Raw genomic sequence first — 20,527 nt, 5'->3', positions numbered from 1 at the left:
TCCGCTCTGTGTATAGACTAGGAATGTTGTGTAGATTTGGTTTCTTATATTGAAAGGTACTCAAACATAAATTCACCGTAAGTTTAATAGTTGGATCACGATAGTATCATATCAGAAGGACATACCATGTCGGTTATGTTTAATGATATACATCTCTCCCTCTCTCTCTATCTCTCTTTCGTTAAATGGCGTAAACACTAGTTTTTGAGTTGTAAATATAGTAGTTACGTGGTGAAACGGATGTAACTATAATGATCACTTGAAGTCATTTTTGATAGCGTTTCGTTTTTAAGATTTTAAATATAAATTATTGATGCAAACTTTTTCAGGCGTCACCATGGCAACTGCTATTACAAAGACAGCTGAGGAACAGATTACGTGTACGATTTGTCTGGAAATCTTCAAGGAACCGAAAGCATTACCATGTTTGCATACGTTTTGTAAGAAGTGTATAAGTAATTACATCATCGAGAAATATTCCCAGAACCGGACCGGAAGCGGATATGACTGTCCAATCTGTCGACGTCATGTCTCTGTCCCCAAACGTTTAAAACAAAACCCGAAAGCATGGGTAGATCAGCTTGTGCATAACCACACGGTTAGTACAATGATTGATGCCTATAACACAACTGGTGGAAAATCTATGGAACCCTGTCCAGACCATCCTAAACAGGAGCTGAAATTTGTATGTGTTGATCATAACAAGCTCATATGTTCCTTATGTTTCCCAAAACATCGACGTTGCAATAAAATCAATTCTCGTGAAGAAGCGTTTGGAGATGATCATAGAGCGAGATCAACTGATGCATCGAAATATGAGTCCTATAAACAAGACATGGATCTTCTCGTCGAGCAATGCAACTTACTGGAACAGGTCGCGCAAAAAGAAAGCAACACAACGGAACCTATGGGTAAATTAGATGAACAGCTTCGAGCAAAAGTAACATCAATGAAGAAGGCTATCAATGAACTGATAAACCAATACAAAGATATAGAGATGAATTCAACAAAGAGGGGAACAACACAAGCCTTGGATCAAACAAACATCTTACAAGAGGATGACACACAAGTACATACAATCAAACTTCCATTTCAAGGAAAGGCATCCTGGATAACGGGGATAGGGATTCTTCCATCAGGAAAACTGCTTCTTGTTGACCATACGAATAGAGCTCTATCCGTATTTAGCGCCTCCTTCAACTGCTTGTGTGTAACAAGAACCAATGTGGCACCATATGACTTGGTATCGATTTCAATGTCACACGATCAAGTGATGTTATCTATCCCGGACACGCGGGAGCTCATGAGGTGTGACGTATTACAGGATGGCTCCGTTCTTCTCGGTCAAAAACTGAAGACCAATATCGCTTGTAAGGCGCTTACGTCTGATGGACGATATGTGGCTGTGTGCTCCGATTCCGAGTTGCAGGTTTTTGAAACTGATGAAGGGATGTGGATGATTATTTTAGAGGAATCTTATGAAACAACAAAATTTACGTACATCGCCATGATATCATTAGAGAGGAGAGTTTTCATCACGGATCAAACTAATGGCGATCCGCATATCATGTGCTTAGACTTCGATGGACAAACGCTGTGGAAAGTTACTGACGAACGATTTCAATATTGCACAGGAATTTGTGTCACTGGTACACAGCTTATGTTGGCTTCATGGGAATCAGGAAAAATGTTCACTTTGTCATTTAACGGAAACAATTTGAAAATGTCCAATATTGCAGCGAGGAATCCATGGAAGATTTATGTATCTGCAAGACAAAACACGGTTTGCGTTTCCCAGCATAAAGATGTGTTATCTGAAGAGGACAAGCGAACAGTTAAAGTGTTCCAAAAGATTTAATTTGCGCACGTTCATAATTATACATTGTATATACTACTCATAATCAAGTAGTTACCTTAAAGTTGGTGTACATAGTGGGAAATAAGTATGTGAATATCAGTAAGATTGAAAAAATACTGGCTCAAATTTTTAATCAGATACAAACTCTGTACATAATAAAATTACCTAAGCGATAACCATTCCTATACTGAGTTGTGTTATTATTTTGTGATAAGTACATTGCAAGATTACCAGTGTTCACTTTTTCTGCAATTATCAAGAATGTTTTGGGTTTCAGCTCTTGAAGTCAATTCGCTCGATCCTACAAACGCTCAAACTGTTCACTCATCTTCCATTTTCATTATGTTTCTTTCTTTCAAAACGTTTTTCTTCCTCATTGGAGAATTCCTACTCAAGAAGTAAAGCAAAGGTATCTTCCTTCTCTACATATATTGAAATGAAAAAACGGACGAAAATGAATAGAACCTGTCTTTAAAGATAATATAAATAAAACCGTTCAATGCAGAATAATGCAAATATTCTTAAAACCTGTTTTATAATGGCAGTCTTTTACGTATTGAAAATAATTTTTATCACCTATTATCCCATGATTGTACAGTGTCGTCATACATTGTAATGATATAGTGATCTGAAAACAAGGGATTCATTGGACTAATTCATTATCTATCTAAAACAAAACATGTCTGGGGGACAACAACCTACAAAAGACACAAATGTAACTAGCCCCATTTCAATATAAATTTTTGAATAAGATGCGGCAGAACTAAGTGACACGATAAAATACGTCATACAGCTGTGTCGTATTTCTTAAACTCTGCAGTTATACAAAAAGCCGAAGTCTCCATATAATTCTGTCTAACCACGACTTTAGACCGTGTCAGTGAGCATCGATATCCATTAGACAAACTATCAAAATTGATAAATACATTGTCAGAAGGTCGAAGAGCTCGACATAAACTCTTTAAAGACTTAAAAGACTTAAAAGCTTAGGGTCACTTCTCCTATTTAACAGCAGCCACACACACCACGTGTGAGCAAAGTAGGTCCAGTGAAGGCAGCGACCGGTCGGAACTCGCATTACTTCCAAATCGTGATTGTATAGCTTTTCGTCTTCGGTACGGGAGTCACCAGCCGTCACAACAGTCCCCTCTGGACCTCCCCTTCAAGGTTACAGGCCTTTCATACCCAGGTTCGACCATTAGGATGTAGCGGAAGCACACAATTACTCAACAAGGTGTTACAATATATACAATTAACAATTTATTAACAGAACATAATGAATATATACAGTACTGGTATAAATATGTAGAATCATAACATGAGTGCCGACTATTGACAACTAACGCTAATTAACTCAGATACATTACAGTATCTCAATGCAAACAAGCTAAACTCTTGTCGATAGTGTATGTGTGCAATGCTACCTAACAGTGATACCAGATGGCCATATACAGGTTTCCTATAGATGCCCTTAGCTCTTCACTATCCCCTGGTAATACATATCCTATGGTTACTATAGCACTCTCTATATATGTGAGGTCGTGTACCAATACTGGGTACTGTTAACAGCGCCATCACAGTTTTATCCTCACCAAGAGGAGTGGATCGGTTCACCGATCCTTTCATGATACTGAATTCAATGATGATTATGGTTTCTCGTCTCCGTGACTCTTCCCCGTCGCCGGGCATTGTCCAATCGTGAGTCAATTCTCTGGTGACGTGAGGGGAGCTATTTTATACCCTCCTTAATGAGTGTTACTCTATATAGTAAAACGATCAACCGAAAATCAACAAGACGCATGCGCTGAAGACAAGGTCTATCCTACCAAAAATATATTCAGATATAAAACAGCAATATCCTGCTATATCAGTGATAACCAAATGAGAAGTAAATAACTTGTTCTCCCACACTCCTTCCCCCTAAGATCATCTGTTCTCCTACATTCCTTCCCCCTCAGATCATCTGATCTTTCACACTCCTTCCCCCTAAGATCATCTGTTCTCTCACACTCTTTCCCCCAAGATCATTTGTTCTCTCACACTCCTTCCCCCTAAGATCATATGTTCTCTCACACTCCTTCCCCCTAAGATCATCAGTTCTCTCACACACCTTCCCCCTAATATCATCTGTTCTCTCACACTCCTTCCCCTATGATCATCTGTTCTCTCACACTCCTTCCCCCTAAGATCATCTGTTCTCTGACACTCATTCCCCCTAAGATCATCTGTTCTCTAACACTCCATCCCCCAAGATCGTCTGTTCTCTCACACACCTTCCCCCTAATATCATCTTTTCTCTCACACTCCTTCCCCTAAGATCATCTGTTCTCTCACACTCCTTCCCCTAAGATCATCTGTTTTCTCACACACCTTCCCCCTAAGATCATCTGTTCTCTCACACTCCTTCCCCCTAAGATCATCTGTTCTCTCACACTCCTTCCCCCAAGATCATCTGATCTCTCACACTCCTTCCCTCAGGATCATCTGATCTCTCACACTCCTCCCCCCTAAGATCATCTGTTCTCTCACACTCCTTCCCCATAAGGTCATCTGTTCTCTCACACTCCTTCCCCATAAGGTCATCTGTTCTCTCACACTCCTTCACCCTAAGATCATCTGTTCTCTCACACTCCTTCACCCTAAGATCATCTGTTCTCTCACACTCCTTCCCCCTAATATCATCTGTTCTCTCACACTCCTTCCCCATAAGATCATCTGTTCTCTCACACTCCTTCCCCCTAAGATCATCTGTTCTCTCACACTCCTTCCCCCTAAGATCATCTGTTCTCTCACACTCCTTCCCCATAAGATCATCTGTTCTCTCACACTCCTTCCCTCTAAGATCAAAATACAATTTTACTTTGTCTATAAACAACATAAATGCAGATCAGATAATTCAATTCAACAAAACGGATATAGATGAACTGTACTTGTCCGTGTATAGTTCTAAACACATTACGAAAATTCTAAAACAAACTATACACTATAGATACTCAACATCAGATATTTGATAAAGTCAACAAGCAGCTGGATGAACGAGACTAGCTGCGAAACCAAGATGAAATGCAGTTCTGTGTATACAACTTCGTTATTTGAAATTAAAAGGTTTAATTTACATTAACAGCTTGTAACATAATAAAACAAAACAAAACAAAAAACAAAAAAAAAAAAAAAACAAAAAACAAAAAACAAAAAAATAGTGAATAAGAGAGTGATAAAAGTACATTGTAAACTGGTCCCCCGGTTTCAAGATATTTGCTTAGCCATAGCATTGAAATCCAATTCAACGTACATCGCGCAAAATATACCCAATTCGAACTTTAAATTAACTGTAAAAAAATACTGTTATCATCGACGCATTAAATTAGAATAGGACACAAGTTGTATCATTTAACGTCTGTGTCACGTCAAAAGAAAATAGAAAAAAGTAAATGGTTTAATTGTCGCACTTCTGTAGGAAGAGAATTATTAGTAATACATACGGCAATCCCATGTAACCAATAAACCAATCAATTATTAGATACAACTTTAGATTTACGTAATTTATATAAACATCCTAATACATTAACGCATTTTACATTCTTATAAGATTTGCCATTTTATATAAATTACAATATTGGCAATCTTACTCCATCGTTGTTTTAGATATATAACCCAGATATTCTCCTTACGAATAGCTAATGAGAAGACTTTTCAATGATAATGATACGGACCGCCCTCGTTTGTATTAGATTATTAAATTTCAAAGAAATACATATCAGCATGGTTTTACCGCTGTTTCGTCAAGCTATCAAGCGAAAACTTCATCAACACTTCTTACCTCATGTTGTACATTTTTAGTAGTTTCTTCAAATCAGGGTAACAATCTGATCTGTGACACTGGTTACTCGGGAAGTGGAAACAAAGGTGAAGAACTCTGAAGAAATTTCGACAATTTTTGAACACCCTCTCTGTCCGGTTCCGGTGTGACCAAAACAAGTACGCTGACCGTTGGTCAAAATTTTCTCTATTACCATGGATCTCCCGTCAACTAAGATGTGAACTGTCATTCTTTACCAAGATAAGTAGCATGTGATCCATAAGACAGAATATTAAGCCTTTATTGTATGCTGATGTGACTCTATCTGACTTTTGAATATTGTCCACTGTATTCACTGACCACAACTCCGGCCATTTTCCTTTGTCTACATATACTTGTTCGTTATTCTCTCGCCGTTGTGATATATACATTTATACAGATATATAATATACGTGCACGTCTCAGTGCATTGAGCAGTGATCAGATATTAAAATGTCAGCTGTTGAATAAAGTTAAAAAGGGAGTCCAAGCTATCAGTGAGCTAAGGGACCCAAATATAGTACAGGGAGTTGTGTCCCAATTGATGTCGAACTCTTTGTTCAAAGATACCCTCATTGCAAGTCTTGGTATTACTGCCCTTCACCAGCAAATTAAGTCTCTAGAACATCGATTAGATGATATGGAACAGTACTCACGCCGAAACTGCCTTAAGTTTAGGGGTATCCGAGAGTCCCAACATGAGGATACTGACAAACTCATCATAGATACCTGTAATGACACTCTCGGAATAATGATAACTGAATCAGACATAAGTCGATCACACCGTGTAGGCCCTGCCAATAAATCTTATCCGAGGGACATTATAGTGCGTTTCCTGTCGTACAGGACCAGGGCAAGTGTGTATGACGCACGTTTTTCACTCTTCCCCAAACCTATAGGCCCATCATCATCTACACCCGAGAAGTCTCACACTGCATCCAAACTTTTCATTAATGAAGCCTTAACCAAAGCCAGGTCTGTCGTGCTCACTAAGGCCCGTTTCCTCAAGAGACGTGGTCTCATACCTGGAGCCTGGACTCCGGATGGCAGGATTGTCATCCGCAGCACCAGCGGTGACAAACATCAGGCGACATCGTTAGAGGAGTTATCTTCCTACCCTGACCCCCCTCCACAGCGTGATGGACCAAGAACACTGGCATCAGGTCGTGGCTCCAGCAGCTAACTTTTCTATTTGTACATTCATTGTGTCTCTCTAACTTAATGTAATTATGTTAATGCATTTATTTAGTATTTTTGCAACTAACAATTTGTGTATTGTGTGAACAGAACCTCTATAAAGGACTGTATATAATTAATATAAAAGTTTATACGCCTATATGATTAATAAATATGTATGTATATATCTCCAGTTCAATGTACATATGTCACATTATATACAATTTATGCAATATCTTCTTCCTTTAATTACTTATGATAAAATAATCACCCAAATATATATAAGCATATAATTCAATTTTTGTGCCTTATTGAATATTTTCGCCCAGCCTGCCTCTCAACATTATATGGCATATATATATGCGGGTATGTGCATGTGTGTATATCTATAAAAAAAACACAACTAAGTACCATTTATACTATACTATAATAAGTACCATGAATATTTTTATCATGTCAAAATTATCAGATATAATTTTATATCTTATATATCCACAAATATAATAGTGTAATTGTTCTGGTGTTTTAACTGAAGCAGAAATTCCATTGTACATGTAAATTGTCTATGTGTACTTGTACCAGTGGTATTATACACTATATATCAGACATATTACCATTGATAACAAAAAACAATGACATTGAATTTTCAATTTACTTTATTTCTTACATGAACTCTTTGTTTATAAAACAATAAAGTATATGTGTATATATATATTTTTTGTATGATACGACAGTCACGGTCATCTGTGTGCTAATGTTTGATTCACTACGTAGGTGCTGTATAAGACTAATTAATTTCAGCGTAACAGGCGCACGCGTACTTTTTTAATGTCTACCACCATTCACATCTCCTTACAGCCTATCCGGTTTTTGTTCCAGATCTGTTTGCGGCGATTTATATTGACAGTCGCTTCCCCAAGTGCTATGTTTAGTAAGCTGAAGCATGTACCAATCCCCGACCCCCACCCCCATTCATATTAGTCGATAGATGTGACATTGTCGCTAACCCCAAACGTCTGTGTGTAACATAAGACTGTATATATATATATATATAACCACCTGACCCTCCCCCACCAAACAGTAACTTCTCCTCTATTGATATAACTGAACAGGACATTATCGAACAACTTAAGCTTCTAAATACTAACAAACCTGAAGGTCCTGATTCCATCCCTCCCTCTCAATCCCTTGTTCAACCTCTTTCAATAATATTTAATAAATCTATCTCTGCAGGTGTACTTCCTACCTCCTGGGAAAATGCTCATGTAACACCTATATATAAAGGAAAAGGAGGAAAAAGTGATCTATCCAACTACAGGCCAATCTCTGTTACTCCCATCTTCAGTAAAATCCTTGAGAAAATTGTCTTTAAATATTTTTATAATTATCTCTCAAGACATAACATTATCTCCAGAAATAAATCAGGGTTCTTACCTAAATATTCCACTGTTAATCAACTATTAATTATATATGATGAAATTACTAAGCATTTGGACAAAGGTAAAGAAGCAAGAATGATATTCTGTGTCATAAGCAAAGCGTTCGATAGAGTTTGGCATGATTGGTTGATTTTTAAATTGAAAAAATATGGCATTAGTAATAACATGTTAAAGTGGTTTTCATCTTTTTTAACTGACAGGAGACAGAGAGTGGTCCTGGATGGATTCAAGTCCAACTGGAAAACATTACAGGCTGGGGTCCCTCAAGGTTCAGTTCTTGGTCCTTATCTGGTTTTGTTATATATTAATGATATTGGTGATGATTTACTACCTAATGTGAAATTATTTGCTGACGACACATCTTTATATAGCTTAATTGAGGGCGATAAGCAAGATGCGGCTAATATACTCAATAATGATCTTCAAAAAATTTCTAAGTGGGCCAATAGATGGGGTATTATTTTTAATCCTGACAAGACAGAATCCCTACTTTTTTCAAGGAGAGTTGATTCTGAGATGTTGCATCCAAATCTGTAGTTAATGATTCAGTTATTAAAAATGTTACCTTCCATAAGCACTTTGGTCTAACTTTTAATAGTCATGCTAATTGGTCAAACCACATAAACTCTATCTATGAGAAAGCTTATAAACGAATAAATGTACTTAGAATGTTAAAGTATAAAATTGACAGAAAGTCACTTGAATTAATATATATTACATTTATTCGTCCTATTTTAGAATATGCTGATATTGTTTGGGCTAATTGCACAGAAAGGGAATGCAACATCTTTGAATCAATCCAACTAGAGGCAATTCACATTATTACTGGCCTAAGACGGGGCACCAGTTATGCAATTCTATATAATGAGTCTGGATTAATACCCTTTGCTAAAAGAAGACACTTACATCAAAATATCCATTTTTTAAAGATTTTAAATAACAGATGCCCTCCTCATGTATTTGATTCTATCCAACCTTTTATAAACAATAATACTGCTCCTTATCCACTTCGACACAATAGATTGTTTGATGTGCCCCATACAAGAACTTGTCAATATAGCACTAGCTTCTTTCCAAAACTCATGAATGAATGGAATGGCCCATCTTGTCTGTATCCCTCATTAACTTCTATTTATGCGATAAAAAAACTTTTTTATCACAGCAAGCTACCATTCCTCCTTTCCACTGTAATGATACTTTCAAATATAAAGGACAAAGAAAAGCTAACATAATTTTATGTCAACTAAGAAACTCTGCTAGTAATCTTAATTTTGATTTATTCAATTCCCACCTTAAAGATAACCCTGCCTGTAACTGTGGCCACCCAGATGAAGATTGTACTCAATTCTTTTTCCACTGTCCCTTCTTTACTAACCAGAGACAACTCCTCTTTAATTCCCTTTCCTACCTTAATGATTCTATACCTCCTACAATTGATACATTTCTTAAAGGTTCTCCTATACTTGATGCAAACATGAATAAATTTATTCTTGATATAGTTCAGAGATTCATAACTGACACTGGTCGCCTGTTTTAGCAAATGTACATCCCATTCTGTACTTCTATCTTTTCTGTCTTTCATTTGTATTTGATGTCTCAAGTGTGGGCCCGCCTGTCCATTTTAGGGACACAGCTCAGGATTGTGTGCAAATGGACTGTTTGAACCTGCAGCCTGTCCCACCACAAATGGACATATTTTGACCCAGTCTTGTAACATCTTGTGATACCTAATTGTACTTTTTAGTTTATGTTACTGCTCTGGAACTCAATAATACTAATGATGGTGATGTCTATTTTGCATTTCTGTTATATAATCATCCATTTGAATCTATCTTCTACATTCTTATTCCTAATATTATTATTATCTGTTATCTTTAATTTTGATTGATGTGTCTGTATACTTGTTTATGTACTGTAAGGAGAGGGCTTTCATAGGCTCTGCCTGTTGCCCAATTCCTATTGTCAATACCACCAAGACAATGAAATATTCTGAAATCAAAAATAGATTTTTACAAGATCATCACAAAAGTGGAAAGTACTTCTAAAACCAAGAAGCTGAAGATGAAATTATGAAAATAATCAAATATCTGGTTTATGATATCTTCGTCATGTTTAGCGGGAAGGTTACAAATTTTCCATTTCTAAATAGTAACATACTGCTTGTTCAACTGATATGTTTACATGCTGCGGTTGATATTCCAGACTGTGTTTCCAGTATCAGGATTCCCGTGCAAGATATAGCATTTCAACATGCACCACAGTGATTTTAGATATTCAGCTTCATAAAATATTATCGGGAAGTTTTGCGTTCATGATCATCTTATTTTCCTTGTGTGATATGAATTTTTGAAGCGTTCGGTGCGTGGCGGTATGGCAGATGCCATTAAACGAGCAATATTGAATAAAAGAACATGTCATAAATATTGATTTATCAATAAATCATGTAAAGTTAGTCTGTATGATAATTATTTTGATTTGATAATGATCAGGTTATGCATTATAAATTATTTCACCTCTGCCATTGGTGTTTTAAACCTTGAATTCCTCATCCTAATTTGGCAGTGACAAAAGATAACTCTTAATTCCGTGCCGTATTGCTACAGGTGTTTTCCTCTTATTGTGTAATCCGACTGATTTTCAAGCGTCAACGTAGAAATGGGACAGACACTAGTCTAATCTTTCTAAAGAACGTATTTCAATAGCTGCATTATGTTTCTGTTCTATTTACTGGTAATATAATAGTTAACAAATGTAATCTGAGTTCAATTTCACAATGTCAGAAGCAATTATTTCATGTTACATGTTTTTTTTTTTCATTTTGAAGCGATGGGCATGGCCGCCGCCATGTTGCCCTCTTATGAAACAAACCATCTATAGACAATTAGACTGCCACCACATGACATTTCACAACCAAGGATACCACGACATTCTTGTCCGTGGTGCGATGAATTTCTGTAGGGGGTGATGGTAACACAATCCAGCAAAACTAAAATGGCAAAGGATTTGAATTTTGGACTGATGCAGATTAAAGCGAAACATAATCGCTCGCGAAAATATGAATGATTTACAGTATGTCATTATATCGGGCTAATACAACTCTGTGTGCTATGACACAGTACTCTTAAAGAAATCGTTTGTATAAAGACAGGATAATTCAAATATCTGTTACAACTAAGTTCATATGACGAAAACATAAAAGAAAAACGTGACTGAGTCTTTTAAAACACTCGGCATATACTGATGTAAGAAGGCATTTGCATGTACACAATGAATAGAACAAAAGTGTAACCGTACAACTCACCTAGGTCATATCGATAAAACAGTATCATCGAGCGAGTTCCCACCGAAAACGACCTAGTCTTTTAATGATTAAAAGACATTCATCCAATAATGAGATTTATGTTTCCTGAGAAAACACCACTAGTTCTCAATCTTTTGGTTTTGGTTACTAGACCCATTCAGAAATTAATGTGAATGATCTTCTTTCATGTTTTGTTATACTAGTTTAATTATTTCATTTTCTGTACCAGCAACCACTTAGATTCTTGACAGCATTCACAAAATAACCACCGATAAGTTTTGGGTCACTACTAGTTTTTGAACTTCCAACCAAACAACTAGGAAACCCATCAACTGACCACTTATGCCATATGGTTTGTAAACCTTGTTCTAATTTGAGAACGTGACATTACTTACTTGGATTGACCAAGGTTTACTTGAGGGTGTCGTCGATGAAGCAGAAATCGCTTACTCATACGGAACACTAGGTCTTATGACTTACTTTTCCAGGAGTATCCATGGGTGTTTATGATTCTGATTATGTTAATATATTGTTCTTTGTTGTTGTTTTTGCTCCCCTAAGAATCAATAACACGAAGAAGTTGCCTTATTTTATCAGGCATAAACACGTATCTACTCTGAGTGAAGTTCAAGTGATGGAATATTTACACCTGCTAATTTGCCGTCTCGAAATTTCAATCATAAATAGCTGATGTGGTCGGTATACGCTTCCATAATATGAAGTGTTGATGTACGTGTATATAAACACTGAATTGTGGCGAGTAAAGGAATGTAAATATTTAAATTAGGGATTAAATTCTGACAGCGTTGTGGTTAATACGTGGTGTTGTGGTAGAGATAATTTAATTGAAGATGCTAATTATTAAGGAACCAAATCGATGAAACCTAGAAGACGACTGAGGAAGGTCCAAATTGGTCGAACGAAATGTAGAAATCCAGATGACAAGGTGAATTATATTAAGCCTTCAATAAATCACTTGTACAGTAGAAATTCGTTGCCGAAATTTCGTTAAGTCGCATTTACTTTTCAATCCCTTCAATTGTAAAGCAAGAAGAGTCATTCGTTGTCTCGAATTTAATTTTTGTTAAAGTTTCTGGTAGCGGATCAAAAGCAAATTTTATTTTCGTTTTATTGTTGTTTCGTTAAATATATGATCTATATCTGCTTTGTCTATAACGGTAGTGTACAAGTGAGCGGGACAGAATGACGTAAGTACACCTGCATTTGATTGGTATTATTACATGATTTGTTGTTTGGATTAATAAACAAAAGGAGAAAGTAGAAATATATTTGTTTATCTTTTTTAACTGCCATTGTATATATACAATATATATTGTGATTTTTTCATTATTGATTGATTTCAACACAATGTCATGCACGTTGACCACGTTTATATATTTTGAAACGCCCCACTGTTCAAGTCAATAAAGACATGCCTCAACTCAATTAATTTCTTTCGGTGAATAATTCCCTTGAAACAGCGTCTCATAAACGTAATTATTTCGTTTCACCATAAACTGAACATTTTCACATAAACCTTTAATATTCAAATGGTCTGCTAATTTAGATGTTTCGGCTCATTTAATGAAATGCGTTAAAGTCATGAATAAAGTTTAATTATGTAAGTAGTTCAATATGATCCTTAGGTAATATTTCGCAACAGCATGACGATGTCTACTTCATGAACTAGAAAATTAGAATACAGGTTCATTGATGTGCGCATTTTCTAAAAATAACGTGTTTATCCGCAACTGAAACACGGAATCTCTCTATATAAGGCATTCGTAACTGTTATTTTAACAGCGAGCTGAGAGCTGGATAATATATATACATCTCCCTACCACAGATCTGTTGACGCCTACGAAGAGTCCACGTTAAAAACAGGTTTGCATAATTTGGATTGATAGTCAGATCGATGGTTCCAATGCACACACAAATTACTAATTGATCACATCAATCATATGACTTAATCATATATAGACGTTAATGCAGAGATGATTGATATCATATCGTTACAATACACGTAATTATTCATATTATCGGAATACACCTGCCACATATAGTTTGCTGTATTCGGCAGTGACGGAAAAGAGAACCGCTCCAATATATTGTTTTTGGACATCGACAATAATTTTGACTTTGTAGCAGCATCGCTTTGTTAAGAAAAACAAAAAGACACCACATCAAAAACAAATTTTCTTATTCCTACATTTATTGGCTTTATATCAGAAACACGTTTTATATTCAGTTTAACTAAATTATTTTAAATGTTTCCTGTTCTTTTTACTTTTCTTCAGAGCCCCATTGTAGTATGCCATAAGAACTATGGTTGATCGAAGACATCACGAATGACAAATGAAAAATTCAATTCAATTTTATAAGAAGCAATTATGTTATTAAACGGCATATAATCAATATGTGTATTTTGGGAAAATGCTTGTTCAGAAATTTTATTAAATTTGTTAATTATTTTCACTGTGAGAAATCAAAGTTTTTCATATATGAAATAAGTTTTTAAAGTATACTGTACGTCTATTATATGTATATCATTTATCTATTAGGGAATATGCCTGACCTCTCAAATACAAGCTTCCATTTCCCTCATCTCACTTTACTCTAAAATGGTGATTGAGATCCTGTTTTTTTCAATTAACAGTATGAAATTAAATAAAAGAAGTTATGTATCAATCCAATTATAAGCTGAATAAACATATTACCACTATAGAACAAACAAATTGAAAATTGCCTGGTTTAACTTTTCATTTATTGATAACAATTATTTTCAAGAATGAGTATTAAATTGTAAAGAGTTACATTATATATTTGAAATAGTGAATTATTAGAATTTATAAAATGTACAATAGTTTGCTCTCTCTAAGCTACTGTTATATTCTTCATCCATTTCAAAAGAGGAAACTAATACAGCAAATAAAGTCAGATTAAAGTCAAATTAATTAATAAAGACATGATAGTGACATATGTCAAAGAATGTAAAACAACATCCTGATCAAATTAATTACTAAACTCGTTATAGTGACATATGTTTTGTTGATATAATCGAGACGATGCAAAATTATTTCTCATTTTAAAATTTTGAATAATTCATTAAAGACTTGATTTGTCCTTTACTTGGTTGAAAATATTGCTCTGAGAGGGTTAATTAAGCCAAGTAAATGTATTAATTAAAAATTAAGTTTATTACTAAAGGAATGATATTGGTGCAAACATTTATAAAATTTATGGCTAATATACTGCAGGTAATGCACAATATTAACATATTTTTCTTTCATACATGAAACAAGAAGCTATCAATCAAATTGTAATATCATCGCAGTATTTAAAAAATGACTTTCGATTTGTTTTTGGCTGCTAAAAGAAAGCTGAAATAATACAAATATCATAAGACCGTGGGACAGTTATTTCAGTGATATAACATACAAATATAACTGAACTGATTATTATGGTATTCTTTATATAAAGTAGGAGCCGCCATCTTGGTTCTGCCTGGAACCCTCAGTCAAAGCGTGCCAGATTACCCACTGAAAAAGGTCCGGAACGAAAACGGGTAGTACGTTTATTGGTTCGACCGGTTTGTCCGCTACAACTGCATAAAAGAAAAGGCCCAGCTGTATTTTAGGACGTGCGGTAATTCGACAGAATTTCTTTCTAAATTCACTTTAAAATTACTTTAATGATATAAATAACTGTTAAAATAAGTAATTGTATATGTTGTAATGAATGAATTTAATTACGAAAAATTATATAATCGCTGCCATATCCGTTAATGTTTGGAACTATATTTCTACGCGGACAATTTTTTTTATTTTTGCCTACGTCATCAGGCAAAAATAGGTGTAACGTCAACGAGACGTATACAAAGACTGAACAATAAAACTACTGAAGTTTTTATTGTCTGATTGCAAGATAAATAGAATACATGGTCAGTGTCTTCACACTCGCCAAAATACAGCATATATTTTTAGACACTGACCATGTATTCTCTATATAATATACACTACTGTATATATTGTACAATACACTCATATAGTCCCATGATATCACAAATATGTATCGTACAATACTCTCATAAAATGACGTAGTACCGAAAATTTTCAGCATAACACAACACATTCGTGTCATAGTATTCCTCACAAGAATTTTTTTTTTATAAAAAAGATGCAAACAAAATAAAAACGAGAAACAATAGCTATACTCATCTTCGGTTACAGTTATACGATACAATATTTGTATAATACACTAATGTACAATTATACAAATTGAATGTTTGAATTGTATTGATCGTGTATCGTTATATTTTAAATGTTTCTCTTAAAACAAATAAACCGAGCAAGATACGTTAGTATTTCAACATTACATTAATAATAATATTTTCATTTGATAAACAAATGGATTAACGATATCACAATTAGGTATTTATGTTTTTTTGAAGTCTGACAGATACATTTGAATACATAAACATATAATGATTATCTCCAACAATAGATTCTATCTTTACATTCTATTCTACCTCATCCCCCAGTTTCTTCTTGTAAAATATTTCACCAGCTTGTGACTTACTTATAAATATTCTATCTATCTGTTAAGCAGTAACGGTATTATTAATATCATCTTGAATTTTTCATTTAAAAGGATAATTGTTTGGCCTCGTGAAGAAGTTTCAATTACAGTATAACATAGTTTTATGGCTCTGAAAAGAAAATAATTTTGCAATCAGCATAAAGTCACTCTTAAATTTGTGCTGTTAGATACTAGTATATCCTTAATACATCAAATCTTAAAGTCTACGCATTAATTTTATGTAAATACAATGTAAAATAATGTACATTTGTTTTCTTACCTGTAATTACTTTATACTAGAACGTTAGATTTCGAAATTTCATTTCGGTATTAAGACATTACCTCCGGTTTCGCAGTAGACGACTTAATCACATAATCTGTCTGTTATAGATTGATGAAACTCGTCTCGCAGTTTCTGTTCTTACTCGCCAAGGATGAAGCAAGTTTCATAAAATATTGTATGAAATGAAACCCCATTGGAGGTCCTTTTTGTATCTCCTGTGGAATTACAAGAGTTCATAATAGTTCAAAGAACTTTGAATTCAATTACTTTGTGTTCCCAAAAGTGTGAAATAACCATGTTGTAAGTAAACAAAATTTTTTTCCGACTGTTGCAATTTTGTGCTGCAGGGTAGTTTCTATATTCCTTGTGATTAATAAGAGAATGTTGATTAATATTAGTGTAATTAAAAATTGAAATTATTCTACAATACACAAATAGGTTAAATCTCGACATATCATATATTTTTGTACTATTCTTTTCAGACTCTGCGCGGCGAGCTCTCAGACGTCAACATGGCCGAATTCACAAGGATTAGAGAAACAATAAATAATTTGAAGAATCAATGTAATAAAATAGAGAACGAGACAAAACTGAACACCACACCAATCACTGACCAAACAATTATTCAACAGCAGGTAGAGACACAAGAACAAACGATCAAACTTCAGTTCCAAGGTAAACCGTCATGGATAACAGGCATGGTAATTCTACCCTCTGGAAAACTACTTCTTGTTGATAATAAGAACGAAGCTCTGTCCATATTCAGCGTCTCCTTCGACTTCTTGATTACAAAACACATTCATCCAGCACCGTATGACGTAGCATCCATCTCTTCCACACAAGATCGTGTGATGCTATCTGTCCCGAGCACACAGGAACTAATGAGGTGTGACGTTTTGCTGGATAATGCCTTTTCAGTGGGTCGAAAGTTGAAAATCAGCATCGCATGCAAGGCGGTAGCGTCTGACGAAAGATATGTGGCTGTATGCTCTGATTCTGAGTTGCAAATTTTTGAAGCAGAGGCTGATACATTATCGATTATTCTAGATGAATCTTACGAAACGACAGGTTTCACCTACATTGCAATGAACTCTTCGGAGAGGAAGATTTTCATTACTGACCAAACCATTTGTGATCCTCATATAAACTGCTTTAACTTTAACGGGGAAACTTTGTGGAAAATCAATGACGGACGACTGAACAAATGCACTGGAATTTGCGCCATTGGTACGCAACTAATGTTTACGTCTTGGGAATCAGGTCAAATGTTCACTTTGTCAAGTAACGGAGGTGATTTGAAAATGACAAAGCATTCTGTAAGGTTTCCATGGAAACTTTATATATCTGAAAGACAAAACAAGATTTGTGTCTCACAGTATAACAGCACATTAGCTGAAGAGGAAAAACGAACAGTGAAAGCTTTCACAATGATATGATTCCATACATTACATACAACATATACCAAGCCCCCTCCATAATAAAACTGACATTGTTTTGTCTATACATGGAAGCAATTATAATAACTGATTTATATCAAATATTTAATCCAGATTGACGTATGATACTTTGAACATCTTAAAACATCCTATAGTATGTTAATTGGGAAATGTCTACATTATAACTCAGAAAGAACACATTAAGTTAAGAAAACGGGCTATAAACTCATTTTCATGTTTGTTACAACAACAAATCAGTTGTAGGTTATTGTGACTTTAGTCTTTCGTACAATCTATTCTTGTGGACTATTAGTCATCAAGGTTTGCCGTAACTGTATTTGCCTTATTTTCATATATTCATATAATGACATGGTTCAGGATATACACAAGTGCTTGACGTTTTTTCTGAAACAATCAAACATAAAAGAAAATTAAGAACTTATTTCATAGGGCTAGTGCATCTCAGGGTCTAGACTCTTTTTTTTTTTACATTTCTCTCGATTACTTACGTTGTTTCTCTGTCGCCACCTACGTTTCGATATTTAGGCATTTGCTTATGTGTCCTAGAAGGACAATCCAGCCGTATGTACAGTTAAATCACTTTCCATTTGTGTGTCTTTTGTGCAGTATTTATAAGCAATATCAAGTATTTGAGCGATAAGACAGAATCAGTTTCCAAAAAAGACGTGAATTCATCACCTTTTCATATCCACGTAGATTGAAACGACTCGGAAACTCACACCAATTAACTTGGTCCTCTATCGGCATGTTTCCTAACATAATGTGAGACATTATCTGAATTTGTAGAAAGATTGCTCTGAAATGTCTTCGGACTTATAGACTAATAAAGCCATTTTTGTTTGAGTATTTCTTTTTTTTATTCATTTATCTGTACTGAACTAGGTAAAATAGCTGGCACTGTTAATACACTTAGTTCCAAAATTATTCATGTCAAGATACGTGTTAGCACTTTTGATGACCAAGTGAAACATATATTTCAAATGTCAGCAATGTATTGATTTTAACCGTGACTGCAGTTCTAGCTCACGGTGGTTGGAACACAAACTTGTGCAATGTATGATGGCTGTTAGTGAGTGTGTAAAAATAACAAGGAAAGTACATACATCAACAGAATCTTAATTGGAAACCAAACCAAGTACGATAATCAGACCAAGTGTTCGGGAAAGTAAAGCATCCTCTACTTTATGGAGGGCACCCACAATGTAAATATTTGTCAAGCCGGGTACTTAAAGTTCCAAATTGAGAACAAGGCAAACAAGAACGGAACCAGCATGAAGTTTCATAACAATTGTACAAAAGAAAAGAACTTGACAGAGCAATGATATAGAAAATTTATAGTGCAGTTATGTCTATTTGGAGCACGTGGACGGTGTTTACAGTGCTCCGAGTAATATGTGAATTCTAATTTTACTGGTTCGAGACCATCGTCTAATGATGTGTATACGTCTGCCAATTGACGTAACTGAATCTTTATTTTGCAAATGAAGTATTCCAATGCATTTGGAAAATTCCTATTGAATATGTATTGACTAGTACATAACATGCCTGTGACAAGCGAATCGTGAACTGTTAAAACGTTCATGTACATACAAAGCAAGGCACGCGCCTATTAGAACTGTAGTGCCTCGCATATATATAAATACATATGTCTGACAACCATTCAGTAACTACAAAAAGAGCACTTTCATCTGCATCTACTCCCTCTCCTATTTGTAGAGACAATAAAAGGTGATAATTTTTGTCGTTTCCATTATCCGGCAGCGTGTTTGAAACACGATGGCTAATAACCACTAATGTCCCCGGCGCCGTCAGACAGATGACCTGGAAATGTATGGCAGGAACTCTGGTGAAATGTTCCGGCTTTCCCGAGCTGGAAAATGAAAACACAACGGTAACGATCCTGCAAGCAGCCCAATAATGCAACGTTGACCTCCCATCCTACCATCAGAAGCAGTGGAACGTCACGCAAGCCAGACCACAGGAGTAAAAAGCCTCAGTAGATAACTTTGTGTCCTAATTCGGTCGACGCAAAGTCCAGCAATATTTTTCCATCAACGAGGACCTTATGACATTCCGCGAGAAATTGGCATAATGCGCAAGGCGTCTCGTTAAATCTAAGAAGATTCTACAGACTGGAACCACGAACAGTAAAGTGCTGATCAAAGATAAATCATATAAAGTTCATCAGACAAGACGGGAATCTGAACTTGAGCCCTTCGGGCATGTAGTGATGGTCGCTTAGTCTGTGTCGGCTGAGCCAGCACGTCGACAGCGACGGCTGTTTTGATTCCATTAATGTCCACATCTACGAGCATAACCTGATTGCTCAACCTTGCTCTATGTGTGTTACGCTTAATGTCCAACCTTGCTCTATGTGTGTTACGCTTAATGTCCAACTTTGCTCTTTGTGTGTTACGCTTAATGTCCAACTTTGCTCTATGTGTGTTACGCTTAATGTCCAACTTTGCTCTATGTGTGTTACGCTTAATGTCCAACTTTGATCTATGTGTGTTACGCTTAATGTCCAACTTTGCTCTATGTGTGTTACGCTTAATGTCCAACTTTGCTCTATGTGTGTTACGCTTAATGTCCAACTT

General features: G+C 35.5%; 2 protein-coding genes across 2 annotated transcripts; both read left to right on the top strand.

The window, feature by feature from the left end:
* The first annotated feature begins 337 nt into the window (after positions 1 to 337).
* Positions 338 to 1,858, top strand: LOC132555856 (E3 ubiquitin-protein ligase TRIM62-like). Its single transcript, XM_060220216.1, has one exon. The coding sequence runs from the start codon at positions 338 to 340 to the stop codon at positions 1,856 to 1,858; it is 1,521 nt and encodes a 506-aa protein (XP_060076199.1).
* Positions 1,859 to 16,985: 15,127 nt separating this feature from the next.
* On the top strand, positions 16,986 to 17,909 carry LOC132555855 (uncharacterized). The gene has a single exon (XM_060220215.1). The coding sequence runs from the start codon at positions 16,986 to 16,988 to the stop codon at positions 17,907 to 17,909; it is 924 nt and encodes a 307-aa protein (XP_060076198.1).
* The last annotated feature ends 2,618 nt before the right edge of the window (positions 17,910 to 20,527 follow it).

The sequence above is a fragment of the Ylistrum balloti genome, unplaced genomic scaffold, assembly GCF_031769215.1.
Source record: "Ylistrum balloti isolate Yb309-2 unplaced genomic scaffold, AGI_CSIRO_Ybal_v1 Utg370520, whole genome shotgun sequence".
Classification (NCBI taxonomy): domain Eukaryota; kingdom Metazoa; phylum Mollusca; class Bivalvia; order Pectinida; family Pectinidae; genus Ylistrum; species Ylistrum balloti.
This window is presented reverse-complemented; position numbering and strand designations above follow the sequence as displayed.